General features: G+C 36.2%; 1 protein-coding gene across 1 annotated transcript in view; it reads right to left on the reverse strand.

The window, feature by feature from the left end:
* nt5dc1 (5'-nucleotidase domain containing 1) overlaps positions 1–19,807 on the reverse strand; it is a 61,090-nt gene that overhangs the window by 7,267 nt on the left and 34,016 nt on the right. The window contains exons 7-9 of the mRNA XM_058755464.1: positions 7,595–7,769; positions 6,078–6,175; positions 5,100–5,221 (exon numbers count right to left, since the gene is read on the reverse strand). Of these exons, the coding sequence (XP_058611447.1) occupies positions 5,100–5,221; positions 6,078–6,175; positions 7,595–7,769 (395 nt within the window). The remainder of the gene's footprint in view (positions 1–5,099; positions 5,222–6,077; positions 6,176–7,594; positions 7,770–19,807) is intronic.

Raw genomic sequence — 19,807 nt, forward strand, 5'->3', positions numbered from 1 at the left:
ACAGAGCTCTGTGTCCAAGCACATTAATAGAGAGGCGAAGGGAAGGAAAAGATGTGGTAGAAAAAAGTGTAATAGGGATAACCGCACCCTGGAGAGGATTGTGAAACAAAACCCATTCAAAAATGTGGGGGAGATTCACAAAGAGTGGACTGCAGCTGGAGTCAGTGCATCAAGAACCACTACGCACAGACGTATGCAAGACATGGGTTTCAGCTGTCGCATTCCTTGTGTCAAGCCACTCTTGAACAACAGACAGCGTCAGAAGCGTCTCGCCTGGGCTAAAGACAAAAAGGACTGGACTGCTGCTGAGTGGTCCAAAGTTATGTTCTCTGATGAAAGTAAATTTAGCATTTCCTTTGGAAATCAGGGTCCCAGAGTCTGGAGGAAGAGAGGAGAGGCACACAATCCACGTTGCTTGAGGTCCAGTGTAAAGTTTCCACAGTCAGTGATGGTTTGGGGTGCCATGTCATCTGCTGGTGTTGGTCCACTGTGTTTTCTGAGGTCCAAGGTCAACGCAGCCGTATACCAGGAAGTTTTAGAGCACTTCATGCTTCCTGCTGCTGACCAACTTTATGGAGATGCAGATTTCATTTTCCAACAGGACTTGGCACCTGCACACAGTGCCAAAGCAACCAGTATCTGGTTTAAGGACCATGGTATCCCTGTTCTTAATTGGCCAGCAAACTCGCCTGACCTTAACCCCATAGAAAATCGATGGGGTATTTTGAAGAGGAAGATGCGATATGCCAGACCCAACAATGCAGAAGAGCTGAAGGCCACTATCAGAGCAACCTGGGCTCTCATAACACCTGAGCAGTGCCACAGACTGATCGACTCCATGCCACGCCGCATTGCTGCAGTAATTCAGGCAAAAGGAGCCCCAACTAAGTATTGAGTGCTGTACATGCTCATACTTTTCATGTTCATACTTTTCAGTTGGCCAAGATATCTAAAAATCCTTTCTTTGTATTGGTCTTAAGTAATATTCTAATTTTCTGAGATACTGAATTTGGGATTTTCCTTAGTTGTCAGTTATAATCATCAAAATTAAAAGAAATAAACATTTGAAATATATCAGTCTGTGTGTAATGAATGAATATAATATACAAGTTTCACTTTTTGAATGGAATTAGTGAAATCAACTTTTTGATGATATTCTAATTATATGACCAGCACCTGTATATAAACTAACGATGAGGCAATAATAATTGGCTCAAATAAAATATCAAAACCAAGTAACTGCATGGTTTTCACACCCTGAAGGCGGCGGTTTGCGCCGCTACGCGTGGGTTGCTTCTTCCCGTGTTTTTTAATTTTCTATCATGAAATAGTTAGCATAATAAAGACTTTTTAAATAATTTTGAAGAAGAGTGCCTTGGATTCCCTTTCTTTTGATATTGCATGGTTTTATTGAACATTTTATGTTTTTTTTGTTTTTTTTAATCCCGGTAAATATATTCTGGCAATCATATCGTTCTTATGGAGATGGCATGATTACTCTGAGCTATTTACAAAGCTCCGCTGCTTTCTAATTTTTCCATGTTTGTTACAGTCTATGGTAAATGTGTGCTAGATGGACACCTTTGATCATTGAGCCTCGCAGCTTTTTTAACGTGTCGCGCTTCTCCATTCATCAGGGCTGCCACTCTGCTACTGGATACTATTATGCGCGTCTCGTGTTTATAAGAGAAAACAATTCTGATTGGCTAGTAATGTTAGTTTGGCTGAGAGTGAAAGCTGTGCTCCTCTCATACCATTGGTAGGCGAACTCATGGACTCAAAAGTGATAAACAAGTTTTTTTTAAATGTAGGATTTTTTTTTTTTTTTTTTTGCGCAGCCAAACGCTGCACGCCGGAGATCCGGCACGGTGCCAGAGAACTTTAAGCCCTGCAAACATTACAACATTATGTGATGCTTAAAGTATCAGGAGTTAATGTAGTTAATGTATTCCTCTTATCGGCAAGACATATTGGCATAAGTTTTCATACGGGGCCAATGCCGATATTTACATTTAAAGCCATTCCGATATCGGTCCGATAATATCGTGCATCCCTAATATAGAGGTGAAACACCTCCATGAACTTGGCCCCCACCCAATGCAAAACGTGGCAAAATAGTCTCAATCGTTTGTGCAGGTAATATTTGCATTTGTGTTGCTTCGGTTTTTAAAATTTTAGACACTGAATTATAGGAGATGACGTCACTCAGCCCCCTCATGCTCCAAATTCACGAAAAAATGGTATTGTTTGCTTGTGCCGTAAAAAATTAGTTTGTGCTGCTTCGGTTTTTAAGATATTAAAATAATATTTAATGGTCATTTTCTGAGGTCACTCAGCCCCTCATATGTTCAAAATTTACCCCAATAGTCTCGTTTGTTTGTGCTTCGTTTGTGCTGGTTTGTACTGGCAGTATTTTTGTTTTTACTACTGTCTTTTTTAACAATACAGTTGAAGTAATAAGGTAAAATTCAAACAGCAAACCGAATCACATGAAATAGTCACAGTCACTTAATTGTTAGTAGCCATATTAGTTCAATTAGGCTAGTTAAAAACAAACAAACAAAAAAAAAAAAAACACTTAGGCCTATTGCATTATGTCTTTACAAAACCAAAACCAAAAATAACAAACAAAAAAATAAAGACTTGATATACATAGACCTATTTTCATTTCTGTGCACAAATAAAACATGCAATAGCCTACTGTTTCCAGGTCTGTGTAGCCTATACTTTTGCGTCGATTCGTTTTTCCTTATTTAACCATGATGAAAAAAATGAAAAAAGAACGGTTGTTGTATTTTTAAATGCCATCCTGAAAACCAAATTTGAAATTATATATAGAATATAGAATTTTTTTTATTTTAACAAGCTTTCTTTGGCCAAATTAGAAGTAGGCTAATACTTCTCCCACACGTTGAGTTCAGAACTATATGTCTCAGTGCTAGATCATTGATGGGGAGCTGGGCAATTAATAGTTAATATGACCAAAACAGGGTATTATTATTATTTTTTATATGAATAATAAAATCGCTATATAGGGGCATTTCAAGTGTTTATGAGGAGTGTGGGAGCATTATTGCGCTTACTGTATGATATGGAGGTGCCCGCAAAATCCCTTGCATTTTTCCCCCTGCGGAAACAACTTAAAATACTCCGTCATTCAAGTTTCTGTCTTCTCATGCAGTCTCCGTGAATGGAGCGTGTCACAACAATGAACCGGCTCACAGACACAAGAAATAAATCTACAGAAATCTTGAAATGTCTACTATTAAACAAACCAATTCAAATAAAAAAACAAATCTTCTCTAATTATGTGGTCCGTATGAATAAGTGCATTTGTATAAGGCACGTCCATTAGCCTACTGTGGAGATGGCCATCAGCGTCGGCATTTGGCGACTTCATCTTTGCAGTTGACACTGACTGAGAAAGCACTAGTTTAATAATAAATAATTACAATGTCTTCTTTTTCCCCCGACACATTCATAATCAATTGCCGGTGCTTTGTGGTAAGCTTTATGCTTGAGTGTGGAATAGGCTATGCCTAAATGCCTATATATTAAAGGATGGTGTAATAGGTTATTATATTAATCAATTTAATATAAACGTGCGACTAGTTGACTAGGAAAAAATCTTTAAAAAAAAGACAGTAGCATAAATTTTACAATATTACCAGCATAAATGAAGCACAAACAAACAAGACTATTTGGGGTAAATTTGAAGTAGGTGGGGGGGCTGAGTGACCTCAGAATGATCACTAAATATTATTTTAATAACTATAAAATCGAAGTAGCACAAACTAAAATTTTTATGGCACAAACAAAGAAGACTATTTGGCATACATTTGGAACATGACCTCAGAATGATCACTAAATATTATTTTAATATCTAAAAAGCGAAGCATCACAAACTAAATGTTTTACGGCACAAACCAGCAATAAAAAAGACAGTAGCAAAAATGAAAATATTACCAGCACAAACAAAGCACAAACAAACAAGACTATTTGGGGTAAATCTGGAGTATGTGGGGGGCTGAGTGACCTCAGAATGATCACTAAATATTATTTTAATATCTAAAAAACCGAAGTAGCACAAACAAAAATATTTACGGCACAAACAAAGAAGATTATTTTGGGTGAATTTGGAGCATGCGGGGTGGGGGGTTGAGTGACGTCTTCGCCTATAATTCGATTATCTAATATTTAAAAAACCGAAGCAGCACAAACTAAACTTTTACCTGCACAAACGAAGCACAAACAAACAAGACTATTATTTGGGAATGACCTATAAATATTATTTTAATATCTAAAAAACCAAAGCAGCACAAACAAACATTTTTTTCAGCACAAACGGAGCACAAATGATTGAAATTATTTTGCTGACGTTTTGCGTTGTGTGGGGGCCAAGTTCACGGAGGTATGAGAAACTCAATGCCATACAAGTGGATATTTAATATTTTAATCGTTATAGACTAGGAATGGGAATCTTAAACTTTCACCTCACGATCCGATCCAATTCCGATTCTGGGAATCACAATCCAATTCTAAAACTATTCTTAGTCTACATTATTTAAAGAGCTTGAATATAAAATAATTAATTCCGAATTAATAATCAAACAATTGTATGTTAAGAATTACTGACCATTTGAATTGAACTATTGAAAAAACTACAGCTCCAAAACATACAACCAAATATAAATTAATGAATGGGGGGAAAAAAAGAAACAAATTACAAGCAGTAAACAAAAAGTGCTTTTAGTGTCTAAAGGTTTTCCAGATACTTAAAGACTTCCAACATGTTTGTTTCATTGGCAGCAAGCAAAATATGGCTCTCTGTTGCACACAAGTGTCATCACGCATACAGGGAAGGGAAAAAGGTTGTACCCAAAGTCTCTTCTGGCACACCTGTGAATCCTTTCAAAATGCCTATGGGAAGATCTAAACACCCTAAAGGATTTCAAGTAGGTTTCAAAATGTTACAGCAACCATAAAGCCTGAGCCTCCTTGCACACAAGCCTGTTACTGTCAGGAGTGTTGACTCCTTACATTACACAACGGGAGTATTTGCAGTAGGATTCAGAGACTAGAAAACAGTCCTGTCCCACCTTGGGCTCTGCTTTGTTGGTCATGGTCTTCAGTAGTTCGTGTAGATGAGGCCAGTTGCCCTGAGAATACCAACCAGGCTTTTCTAGAGATGGCAGTCCTTCACTATCTTCAACATCATCCACTATTGAGACAGAGATGAGTGCATACAAGTGCATTATATTTTAAAAACGATGAAAGAAATTAAACGTATATACATAATGAGCATAATAAAAAATACTGCTGTACAGTAATACTTAATACATTTGGCTTTTCCACAGTATGGATGGTTTTATAAATATGATATAATAATAATAATAATAATACAAATATTGGACATTTGTGCATATAAATTTTGAAGACTAAGTTCTATGCCTGAGATCAGTCTTCTTACTACAAAAATAGCCAACTGCAAAAACTATTACCCTGTCTCCGTTACCCATAGTGTTATACCTGTTTGTGTAAATGTGGCATGCTATTGGAGAATTTAGAAAATAACGTAATTTCTATAGTTTATGTTTTGTATGAGTTGAAAAGGCTGGGACCATTTTAGGCATAATTAGTCCTGAGGAACTAATGGCATGAAATACCATTGCCAAAATAACCCCAAAACATCTGAATTTGAAATTTACATCTCAACTTGAATTGTGAACAAACTAAAACAAAACAAGAAACAAAACAAAGGAAAATAAAAACCCTGAGTATTAAACAGGGTAGCAGAAATGCATGACTTGGGTTAGGAACCGAGAACTGATTCTAATTTAGAACTGGCTCCATTAAAAGAAAAAAAAAATCATGCAGCCAAATTATTTTCATCAAGTTCAGTTGTTTGTGCATCTTGAATGAGGGGAACTGCTTTAGCAGAAGTGTGAATTTGAAGTCAATAAATAAAGTCAATAAATAAAGAACATCTTTCTGCACTTTCCTCATACAGCAAGATACAGCGTAACTACTGCAGTCGATTTCAGAGTCATTCAGCTAATCATCTGTTAGCTCCTCACCCAGCGTTCTGAAAGGTCTCTGCTGTGGAACCAAAGAGAAGAATCCAGGCTTCAGGGCATTAGTGATAATGATGTCAAACAGCTCCTCAAAGTCCGATCTGCAAAAATTAGAAATTATTTGTAGGGAGATACTTGAAGGTAGGGCTGCACGATATATCGTTTCAGCATCGATATCGCGATGTGCGATCCGCGATAGTCACATCGTGGGATGTGCAATGTTTAGTAGGCCTATACTGATCGTTATATTTATACTGATCATTTTCTTTGCTCACACACAGACACCGTGTCTACACCGGACGCGACAGCTGTACAGATATTCATTTTTAAATAAATTCAGTAGCAGAGCTTAGCAATGGCAGATGTCACGAAAGCGCAAACTCCCGAGCGCTTTGGAAAGAAGGAGAAAGCGGCACGGCTGATGTTTTCCACACGTTTTTAGGCGCCCCAAAGTCTGTTATCACTGGACGCGACAAAGCGACCCTTGCCATTTAAACTTTGTGTCAGTATGTCATAAATAGAACGAGGAATCAGTTTACTGGCGGCTGATTATAATGGGTTCTATTGTATTTTGTGAACACTGAATTCCATTCAATTCCGCTACTATTTGTGCCTGGAATGACACATATGCACGAAACTATGTCAAAATGAATGTCTCTGCAAGTATCTTTGTAAAAAACGGTCGCTTATGTCTTAGGTCAGTGGTTCTCAGTTTCACATTTTGCATGTCTCCCTTATTTAACACACCTGATTGAGATCATCAGCTTGTTAGGGGAGAGAGCCATGAACTGAGCTAACGAGCTGATGATCTCAGTCAGGCATATTAAATAAGGGAGACATGCAAAATGTGCAAAGAAATAAAGAGGATGACAATAAAAGCAGTTTAATGTCCCTGTTGCTTTCTGTGTCACTTTTGTAGCTTTAACACAGATTTATTAGATTTAATTTATACAGTGAAGAATATACATTGTTATTTTACATTAGATTATTCTATTTCTGTACCTGAATACTGTTAGACTTGCCTTAAAAATACAAACCACTGTTTATTTCATTTGTATCTTTGTTCTATTATATTTATCTATGCTTGTAATTTGTTTATTTCTTATGCTGATTTACTCACCTACAAAATCACCCTAATCATTTTTCTCTCTCTTCGAAATAGAGCTATTCAAGTCATCTGGTGATTTTGTTTTTTTCATAATTTCAGAAAAACAAAATATCACGATGTGAGTTTTTTCCAATATCGTGCAGCCCTACTTGAAGGCCAAAACTCTCTGTATCGCCCCTATGCTAAATGTGAAATCATATATGTAGTATAGAGCAATGAGAAACGTCTAGTTGTTGTGCCTTGTTGCACAAGTAATGCAATATTCAAACAAAACATCTCATTCACTAATAAAGCATAAATACGGCTTTGATTATTTTATTGCAAATAACTCTGGCAAAGTCTTGATTAATCTAAAAATGTTCTCATGTCAATATTTTATTATTGATTTCTTTCGTTTGTGTATGGTGCTCACCCGAGTATGTGCTCACACACGAGCCGGCAGTAGTCAGAGTGTGAGCTGGTGATGAGCAGCAGGACTTTACCGCTGTTCTTCATGCTCCTCAACCATCTCTTCACCGCATCTGAGCAGGGCTGCAGGTAAAGGCCAGGACAGTGCTTCACACTGGGGAAATACGTCCCTGTGTCATCTAAACATGAAATATGTCAGAATAACAATCATTTGACTGCATCAATCATTTCTTAATAGGGTAAAATCACAGGTTTCAAACACAGGGTCATTTTAAGGATTTATTTTTCTTTTATTGTCAGAAAATTATGGATGTGTAAGTTCAATAACATATGTAGATACCTTAATCAGTAGAAGAAACTGAAATCAATTTAGGCATGACACAGTATTACTTAGTGGAGTAATAGATTTCTATCATTTGTTTAAACAAAAATACAAATATACAACAAATAATAGGACAATAGCTATTAGAACAAGTCATCACATTTATAGTAGCATTAGAAATTAAAAGACTAACTAGCAACAATATAGTTTAAATCAAATGTAAAAACTAGAAACTCATATTAACCATAAAGATTAAGGAATACATGTATTTTTTTAAAGATAATAAGCTTATTTTAAGAACATACATGCCCATCAAAGCTGCATATATTGTGAAATATTAATATATTGAAATATAAATATTTTTTCTATTTTAATATATTATGTGATACTGATACAAAGCTGAAATTTCAGTAGCCATTATTCCCGTCTCTTTCAGAAATCATTCTAATATTCTGATTTGGTGCTCAAGAAACATTTATTATTATTATCTATGCTGAAAACAGTTGTGCTGCTTATTACAATTCTTCAGGATTCTTTAATGAATAGTAGAAACAGTGTTCATTTGATATATAATAATAATAATAGTCTTTACTGTCACTCTTACTTAATGCCTCCTTGTGACATAAAAGTATTATTTCTTTCAAAAAATAAAAAATAAAGAAAACATTACTGCCCCAAACTTTAGAACGGTAGTGTATGTTTTCGTTAGTAGTCAATTTAATAGTCTTCATTCAAGATTTGAGAGCATCACATTATCATTATAATAATTTTGTTTAAATCAGGCATCAACTTGCAGTTCCCACTTACAGTCCAACTAGATTTTTATTTACTTTTCAGTCTAATTTTCATTTTGTGTGTGTGTGTGTGTGTTAATTTTGGACCCTGTCTACAGCACTGCCAGCACTTTGCATATTTTAGATGATTTCTACCTCATCTTTATTTCTTATGCTAGCGCTCTATCTGACCTAACCCAGTCCATATGGTTTACATCAATCAGACACACACAACTCATGATTCCAAAACTTTTTCCACAGCCCACATCTCTCAAACAAAAACATACCCACAGTTCGGCAGTTCGCAGGCTTGAGCATCAAACTGAACCACGTTCAGAACTCAGCGTAAGCCATACACACATCTAACCCTGAAACTGGGACGCACTTAATGTCCAGATTTAAACAAATCAGTGTAAGAACATTGTCAAATGCTTCGCTTCCACACTGAAAGCTGCTGCGCGAGGCAGTCGGATCCTATCAGAATTAACAAACCACACAAACCAGAGTTACTTAAGGAATAAAACCTAGATGAATGGAAAAATAGAGCCACTGGAGTGTGTGAGTGTGTAGATTGGCGAATTGTTAGTGAAAGAGTAAAAGTATCAGTATACACAGGGTTGCTGGCTTACTAAAACAGGAAGTGGACTGTGTTTGCCTGGAGTGAAGGAATGCGCTCCATATGTGAAAAAGTACCGTGTCTTCATTTCATGAACAGGAGAAAAGCAGACGTAGGAAAACAGGCATATTCACTAGTCTTCAGTTTATACTGGCAAATACTGCCGCACCACGTACACACAGCCACGTCTCCGAGCCCTCAACTCATCTCATCTCACACACACACATGTTCGTTTTTGTGAAAAGTGGGGACATTCCATAGGCGCAATGGTTTTTATACTGTACTTACTGTATGTGCTATTGACCTAAACCTACCCCTTACAGGAGACTGTGCATTTCAACTTTTTTGAAAAAAACTTAATTGTGAGTGATTTATAAGCGTTTTGAAAAGTGGGGACATGGGTCAATGTCCTGAGATGTCACCTTCACCTTGTAATACCTGTGTCATACCTTTGTTGTTATACAAATCTATACGCACACACACACACACACACACACACACACACACAGCAACGGCTGTCAAACTTCAGCACATATAGACACTTGAGGCTGCTGAAACATCCATGTGTATATTACAAGACATAAAAAGCATACAAGTATTACATTAAGAAGCCAAATGGAAACCTTTAATGGTCTCTTCCAGAAACACTATTTTTTTTTGCACAACTTATGTTTAGATGCATAAGTGTTTGTTTGCACACATTCATATCTTGTGTTTTGAAGCGTGTTAAACTGGACATTGTTGGGCAGGACACATCTTATCAGAGTACTGCTATTACAATAACAGCTATATAGACATTCCCCTTTAAACTGACTCTTGTCAGCCTAAAAACGTGTAAAAAAAACCCAACAACAGCATGGTAACCGAGTCATCCAAGTGAATTACTGTTACCGTGCTGCCCTCAAGTGGTAAACATCCCGTATTACTCCCACAATGCTTGAGTTTCATCAGGTCATGACATTTTTAGTGCAATTATATGATAAAGTATCTTCAAACTCCTCTGAGAATTTTTTTTCTGTCTTTCTGTCTCTTATTAGTGATGATTTGTTAAATAAATTAGCAGAAAAGAAAAGCTTTTGTCTATGATTACAGGGGTTTTAAGACATCTTGATGCTAAGGTCCTCAAATAAGCTAAAGCTAGATACTGCAGATAAAGTTTGTCAAGATGTTTGTGTGGTGAATTGTTTTGAAAGCTTTGAATGTTTTATTGGACACACTGTTAAACAAACAAAAAAAACAATGGCAGCTACACCGTGTCCCAAATTATTATGCAAGTAACATATCAGTAGGATTTTATTAAAATAAATATTCAGGTTTTAGTTTTTTGTTTGTTTTATTTTTAATGTTTTAAGATTCAGGTTAGTTAATTAGTTTGCCAGGTGATCTCGGTTAAAGGGAAACCTACTTAAAGAGGTTGTTCCACATTATTAAGCAAGTCACAGTTCTCATGCAATATGAGGAGGAAGAAAGATCTTTCTGAAGATGAAAAGCGTGAAATAGTGCAATGTCTTGCAACAGGCATGAAAACAAATGACATATCGCGAAAACTTCACAACACAGAAGAATTCGATCAGATAAAGGCTTATTAAGAAAGGTTTCTGTCAGACAAATTAATGTTATTAAAAGGGTAGCTATAAAAAAGACACTGTTGAGCAGCAAACAGGTATTTGAAGCTGCTGGCGTCTCTGGAGTCCCAAGAACCTCTCGATGCAGGATCCTTCAGAGGCTGGCAGTTGTGCTTAAAGCTGCATTTTGACCACCCCTAACCAAAACTCACCAAGAGAAACATTCGCAATGGGCTCAGAATTACATGAAGACTAATTTTCAAACAGTTTTATTCACTGACGAATGCCGTGCTACACTTGATGGTCCAGATGGATGGAGTTCTGGATGGTTGGTGAATGGCTGCCCTGTTCCAACAAGACATGGGAAGTGAGATGATAGGTCCCTTTAGGGGCCCTGACAGTGTCAAAATGACCTCTGCAATGGTATAGAAAGAAGAGTCGTGACTTCCGAAATAAAATGATTTTCATGCAGGATAACGCACCATCCATGCTGCACAAAAACACCATTGATTCCTTGATTGCTATGGGCATAAAAAAAAGAAAAAAATCATGGTGTGGCCACTATCATCCCCTGACCTCAATCCTATTGAGTAGAATCCTATCCTTAAAATGAAGATCTATGAGGGTGGGCGGCAGTATACCTCCAACAAAAGCTCTGGGAAGCAATACTGGCACTCTCAAATAAAATACTGCCAGAAACTATACATGGACTTACAAATTCAATGGATGAAGTCATCCCAAGAAGGGTGCATATATTAATATGTAACTTGAACTGTAATAGGTTTTTTGTTTTAAATTGTGTTTATTTTTGGAAAAATGATCTGTCCATGCAGCACATATGACAGATTTCTGTTTTGAGTTATATTACATTATAACCCACTGCATGTTTTCAAACTACATTCTGCATAATTACTTGGAACAGCATATATATATTTATTTTTTTATATCAATAAAACTGTTGACATTAGTTCTTTTACATTCTCATTGTAAAATAATAGTTTAGGATAAAATCAATCCTTAATCATACTGACTGATTTGGAAAAACAAACAAAAATGGCATGTGCATCATAATTTGGAACACGGTGTATATATTTTTATGTATAAGGACGCTTTTCTCTGAAAAAGTACAGAATGCTAGCATACATAACATAATAAAGACATGTGAGTGCAAATTTATATTATGTCTTTAATATTGCCATCATACTAACAAAACAAATTATTTAAACATTATCTGGAAGATAACATTTGCTGTATTAAACTGACACTGATTTTTTTCTAATCTAATTTTCACAATCTCTTTAAATCTTCAAAAAATTTTAAACAGACAATATAACGCCCCCTGGTGGCCAGATTTACAAATAGTCTGCACAAACACAAAACCTCTTTTAGAGTCAAAAAAAAAAGATTTACTATGGTAGTCAATTTAACCCACTTTGTGCTTGACATGATTGCGATAGATGCCCATTTGCACTGCTTTTGGTACTGGTAAATGAGCTGGCTGTGACTATGAACTTTAATTTGTTTAGTAAATATGGCCCTTGGTATTCTTTTATTTGAGAAAGTCAAGCTATTAACAATTAAAAATAAAATTCCACTCCACAACAGCTCTGACGTGGTTTGGTGACTACATGCACGTCTTTTAGTAACACAGAGGGTAATACAATGTCAAATCCAGCTTACTAAAAGACTACCTACTGACTACCTATTTTTTCCCCTCCAAATTAGATGGACTGACTCTCTTTCCATCTCAGAGAAGACGCCTCTAGATCTACTGTACAATAAATATATGATAATAACAAAGAGAAGTATTCAAATGACCACAGTTGGGTTTAAGTGAACTATCCCTTTAAAGCGGCGCTGTGCAGACAGTTCGGTGTTTGACATCGAAGTACTGCGAGAGCAAATGGACAGCTCTGCATGGTTTTTTCACTTATGGTTTTACTGCACGAGGGCGCCCTCCGGCTACCAGTATGAATGAAACAGCTACAGCTATTCACTACACCTTATTTTGGGTAAAAATAAGAAAAATAATACTACTAAGTTTTTCTCCAGTGTAGAGGAGTTCTCGCTCTCGCTCAGTGGATGCATAAAATTTCCTGACAAAAATTAAGAAATTACTGTTAAGGATTTTTAATCATAATCATTTATAAGAAATCCTTAAACCTTTCTAAACAATTATAGTTATAGGCCTCCTGCATGTTAACAGGTCATGTTTTTTTGTTTTTTTTTTGGCCAAATTGTGCAGATCTACAAACAGGCACAGCAAACTTAGTGTTCTTTATCATTTCTGGCAAATAAAGAAAAAGTTTATCTGAAAGCCTTTCTAGTTACAGTTCAGATTTTGTATGCAGATTTAGTAATTTAAATGAAAGAATAATAGAGAGATTAAAGTGAAATTGTAGTAGAAATGGAATCCAAATGGTATCTTTATGGAGCCGGGGAAAAAAGGATGTTCTGACTGCTACTTTATTGCTGTAGCATTAGAATTTGTTTTATAAATACAATGATGCCCCCAATCACAGACGGAGTGGCCATATGTTTAAATTGCTATGACAATTTTTTACACTAGTGGGGCCTATTTTCATTATCTTGCCTAGGGCCCCACAACCCTACGGGCCGGCACAGGTTGAGAATCACTGTTTTAAGCAATGATCAGTAGAGAGCGCTATTGTTTGATGAGAAGCACACTCACTCCTGCCTCCTAGCAGCTGAGAGACACCACTATATTCACCAACACTGACTGATGCACAAACACATGGATTTTTATCTGAACATTTACATGGGAGGGCACAAATAGTGCACACATGAATCTGATATAGATAATGCAATCAAATATATCAAACAAAAAAAACAGACTCCTATTACCCAAAGCATTATTAGACAATAATATAACAAATATGTCTATAGCAGAAAGGGGAACAGGGAAAGCTTTACTATAGAGGGGGATGAATATGAATAAATTTGAGGATATGCCTGTTTATTTCTTTGTTTCAGCTTTTGTAACTGCATTTCCTCCATACAAACAGACAAACGCAAAGGTCCAGCTTGACAGCAGAAACGTGACTCCCTCTGGGTGGACCAGTGATCTTATCCAGCATTCTGATGGAAGCAGCAAGCGAAACTGGGAATGTCTAACAAACAAAAACAACAGCGCTTTGTAGTTTTGACGTCTGAGCTAGTCAGCGACCACCCGCATACACAATGATTACGATCAGAGCTCACATTCAGTGCTTTAAAGGGCCATGTAACATTTTCTGAGATTTTAAGAGAGAGGTTAGCATTGAAGACAGTGTTAGCATCCGTTCATCTTAAAGGGATAGTTCATCCAAAATGAAAATTCTGTCATTAATTACTCACCCTCATGTCATTCCAAACCTGTAAGACCTTCGTTCATCTTCGGAGCACAAATTAAGATATTTTTGATGAAATCCAAGAGCTTTCTGTCCCTCCATAGACAGCAATGCAATTGACACATTCAAGGCCCAGAAAGGTAGTAATGACATCGATAAAATAGTCCATGTGACATCAATGGTTCAGCATTAACTTTATGAAGCTACAAGAATATTTTTTTGTGCACAAACAACGCATGTGTGCAGTGCTGCTGATGCAGGAGCTGGTGTTCTGAGGTGGACGCCGGATGCGCTGCGTCTTGTTTACAAGCAGAAGACGAGGCATGCTGAACATAAAACAGTCTTTGTAAACATGTCTGAAGATTTTGACAGAAAGGATGACTAGCAATTTTTGCCAGCCTTACTTATTTGAACCAGAATATACAGATAATGAACTAAGAGAGATGGACATTCTACACAAGAATGTCAGCACCACACGCATGCGTCGTGAATGCGCACCAAAGACTCAAATGGAAGAGAAGAAACTGTTGAATAAAGTCGTTATTTTTTGTTTTCTTTGTGCACAAAAAGTATTCTTGTAGCTTCATAACATTACAGTTGAACCACTGATGGCACATGGACTATTTTAATGATTTCTTTACTACCTTTATGGGCCTTGAACGTGTCAGTTGTGTTACTGTCTATGAAGGGTCAGAAAGCTCTCGGATTTCATCAGAAATATCTTAATTTGTGTTACGAAGATGAACGAAGGTCTTACAGGTTTGAGTACATTGATGACTCAACACCACAGTAAGAGAGAGATGCATTCATGGATCACAGATGTGTTTGTTATGGCTTTGTAAGAGTTTCAGCACAGCATTAATCCTCTTCTATTGACATCGAGTCTCTGACACAAATGCAATCTATCCATACCATTTGTTACCAGACTTTAGAGCTCCTTGATATAACTGATGACACTGCACACAAACGCCGCAAAATAAGTCTCACAAGTTAGTAAAAATGCAACAGCGCATTCATATATATATATTTTTTTTTTCATGTAAAGTATTAATGCAAATGGCTGTGCATTTAATTGTCCATTTAACGTACTATGTGCAAGAAGTTTCCCGTATTAATCACGTTTTTATTGCCAATGTGTAGGGATGTCCTGAGCTGATATCAAGGATCGGGATTGGGCCCGATCAAGCGTTTTTTTTGGGGGTTTTTTTAACTCATTGGTATCAGCTTTCCTAAGCCCGACCCTTCAGCTGTCATGCGGTGTCGTGCAGTAGATGGCGGTATGCGCCTGTAAGTGGGTTTGCTAAGCACCATTAAAAGAAAAAGACACTCAAATAAACCAAAACAAGAAGAAATGTGCGTGCATGATGCGCGAGAACCTGTGAGGTCTGTCCTAGCACGTCATACAGGTTTGAGCTTCCGTGTTCAGTGTATTTGATGCACATTTTTGTAACAATCTCTCATTTATCATTTACTTTTACCTGCCGTCACCGTTAGACTATCTGAGACCTCATTGTTATAACGTGCTGCTATGGGTTGCGTCTTGCTTCGGATTTGACTGACAAGACTGGCGTTCTGACACCGCAAGCTTCATGCTTTCTAACCATATGTTGCATGTAACGTTATATCAGCAGTCCCATATTCATAATTGCGACCACAGTTTGTTTACAATGTCTACCATCTACAAAAGTATATAGGGTATATAGGGCGTGCATAGAAAGAGAGAGAGTGTATATTATATTACTTTCACTCTCTGCACAACTCTGTATACATTGGATTGATTTTAATAACTTTAATTGTGCACCAGACACTAGGAATATATAAGTATCAGATCAGGCCTCGGTATCGGCAGATACTCAATATTCAATGACTCGAATCGGATCGGATCGGGGGCACAAAAAACCTGATCGAAACATCCCTACCAATGTGTGAACAACTTGTAACACAACCTAAAAAAATTGACCTTCCCTGACTTCCTAGGTTTCCAATGAAAGCCTGTAGATTGAATTTAATGTGAAGGACTTGATGTTTTTGCCAGGGAAAAACGGAAGGATGTGACGTTTATGCTCAGTCACAAGAGCTTTGCCTTAGTGCCTCTCTTCCATTCTCTAGTCTACAGTAACAACAGTCTGCAATAAGTGCAAGCAACAGGTATCTGGCTGCAGTTCACTCTACAGCCACCGGTATTATTACAAACGAGCGGTTTTGGTTCTTACATATAGTACCTATAAAATATGTATCACAGGATATGCATGTATTTGTGTAATGTACCGTGAACTTACAAAACCACATATATTATACTTTTGTCACTAATAATGCATTTGCTCATTTTGATGCATGCAATAGTGTTTTTCAGGGTGTTTATGTTGCAACCTTTTATGCTTTGAGTATTCTAACCTTGACATCTGTTGTTGTGTTGTGTTGTCTCCCCTGTTCCCCTCCACAGCTTACCACATCCACTTTTTAAAACATTTTTCAAGACCATGGTGAGAACTAAACAGTGCTAAAATAGTACCCTTTAAGGTACTGGATTGTGCTTTACAGGTATGTGCTTAATGTACAATTTGCAGTATTTCTGAATTATTTCCTGCTCTTATTCTATTTTAAAAACACTTAAGAACCTCTTAAAGGTGCAATAAGTGATTTCAGATGTTTTGCTTCAAATTCAACTACACACCCTTTCTCCAAAACATTCAACATTCAGTTCACAATATCCAACAGTTTACTGCATCCATTGTATACAGCAACAAATGACTGAATAATAGTGCTGTCAATCTATATATATATATATATATATATATATATATATATATATATATATATATATATATATATATATATATATATATATATATATATATGTATATAGCAATAATTTCACACTCAATCTTCAAATTAAATGTACAAACAACAAAGTTTATTTTTAATATTTGTTTAATGGCATCTTTTTATCACTTTATCACTATCACTGAGACCAATGTCTCTATAAAATTGTCTCTCCCCTAATATTTAACCATTGACTATAGCCATTCAACATTACAGTATAATTGAGAGCTATGAATTTGAACATTTATTAGACTTTAAAAAAATAACTTTTAATTTAAGTGAACTTAAAACAATCTTCACATAAACCTATTATAATCAATGTCATATTTACCTGTGCCCTTCAGCAGAAATATACAGAAGTTATCAAACACTAAATTCTAAATTAAATAGATGGATCCTTAAAGCTATAAAAGTTATATATCTTTTTTATTAATTTATTTTTTTTCTCTTTGAAGAACAGACGAGTGGTGGCCAACCCTGTCCCCGCCCCTGCGTTAATTATTTTTAACGTGTTAAACTGAAAAAATGAAATTGCCTGCATTAACGGGCTAATTTTGAGAGCACTACTGAAACTGAGAAAACACCTTGGGAGAAACTAGGCTCATATGGCGATCTACTTCTACCCTGGCCAATTAAACAAACACTGTGTGATTTATGATTCTGCACTGCATCACAAGTCAGACTTTGTGGATTGATGATATTAAAATTTTTTTCATTCAGCTTTTTCATAGAGATTTTCCAATCGTATTTCCTGCTCTTATCCTATTTTAAAACACTTAAACTCTAGGCTGCATGTGATTTCAGATGTTTTGCTAAAAACTACACGCCCTTTCTCCAAAACAAGCAAAACCTAGTTCACGGCATACAGCTGTTTATTATGCCTTTTGTATACTGTGACAAATTACTAATTAAACTATTAAATGAGTCACCTGGGAGCTGTTAAGATGCTATATGACTCCAGAAAAAAGCTGTCCTTTAATCTCTCCACAACATCTCATAAATAAGCATGTGGATTCAGCATAATGAAGTGGAATACTGGAACTGATTGTTGAAGGCGGTGAATTCAAACCCAAGCTGTATTCTGAAGCCTGCAGAGGCAATGCTTTAATATGAGACATTTCTCTGACAGGGTTTTACAGTGCTGCTGACTGTTAAATAAAGCACGGTACACTATCAGCAAAAAATGTATTTGTTTGCAGATACCATCGGAATGAATGAGTAGTGCCATGAACTGAATATTACCTGAATATGATAACATTGTCAGTAACTCTGAATATAGCTCTGAAATAAACATTTTACCGCAAACACACTAAAGATTAGTGGACAGGCTGATGATTCATTAAGCGATAAGCTGTTTCTATACAAAAGCAGTTTATTCAGTGTACTGGAGCATCTCCTCCACTGACATCCATTAAAAAAAGCATTTTGTTTACTTGCCTTTTTTGCTCTGCTCTCAGCACAATGAAATATCGTCCAAGACGTTTCATCTCTTAAAAATGTTTTTTTTGTCTTTTAACACACATTTGAACTGATATTTGTATTTTCTGTTAACAATACAACCTATCCCATGTACTGTAATTTTGTATCTAGGGGTAGGCTAGAGGGGTAGGCTAAAACAACACCTCCTCATACTATGAAATAATTCACACACTTTAGTGGTAACATTGCAGATTTGCACAACTAATTAGAAGAACATAAACAAAGGAATATTAGGGTAAAATGTAGGACACAAAGGGGCTAAAGGAGCACTTTCACTACTGTGCTTTTCACTACTCCCAAAAATCTATATGTTTGTATTAAACATTGACAGAGCAACACATTTTTTGGGAAAATAAACAGTAAAAGTAATTTAAAAAAAAATCGTAAATATAAATTCATGAGGTAACAAGGCAGGCATTTTATGCCACGCTCGGAGTAAAGGATCACCAACAGTACTGATACAAATGCTTATTTGTAATATGCATAACGTATTATTTGTATAAAAAATGTATTTAATTTTTAATTTTAATACAATTATTCTATATACTGTCATCAAAATGTGATGATTATTTTAATAAAACAAATGGAAGCTTCTTACACTACTACTACCACTATTTTTTAACAGTAACAAAATAAAAATTCATATGATTAATATCACATTTTCTACCAGGTAGATACCCAACTTAATAAATGATACTGGACATTTGGATCATGTCAACAAATGGAGATGTCAGTCAGCTTTTTATCACGTCAGTTATTGTGCCTTTAGCACCCTTTACTCTGTTGTGCCTTTAGCCCTGTTGTATCCTAAATCAAAATTTGAGACACATAGCACAAAATACCACAAAGTTACAGATGCTGAAACAAAATGTAAAAAAAAAAAAAAAAAAAAACTATGTCATTTTATGCTTTATTATGTGTTAACTTACTTTACTGTGTTTTAGTGCTGTGCAGGGTTGGCAGTGGAAGTGCCGAGCATCTGTGAGAAGCTTGAATTAAATCCTCAAATACTTCAAAGACTAAATGCAAGATGATGAAATAAGCTGTGCCACTCCATTTCGAACCACTCACACCACAGTTTATGGGAGGAGAGAGCTCAGTTACCTCCTCGTAAAGAAATGAATCAAAGAGATACTGACCATTTAAGACTGCAAAGTACACACGCCCATAACACGCTATTCATCTCTCACAAAATAAAGCTATTTGTATTTTTACAGCAACCAGCCTATTTATAATAACTTTAAAAAAAGGCCTCAAGTTTTATTTTCTGTTATCTGCATGGCTGATTG

Source organism: Onychostoma macrolepis, chromosome 20 (genome assembly GCF_012432095.1).
Source record: "Onychostoma macrolepis isolate SWU-2019 chromosome 20, ASM1243209v1, whole genome shotgun sequence".
NCBI classification, from domain to species: Eukaryota; Metazoa; Chordata; class Actinopteri; order Cypriniformes; family Cyprinidae; genus Onychostoma; species Onychostoma macrolepis.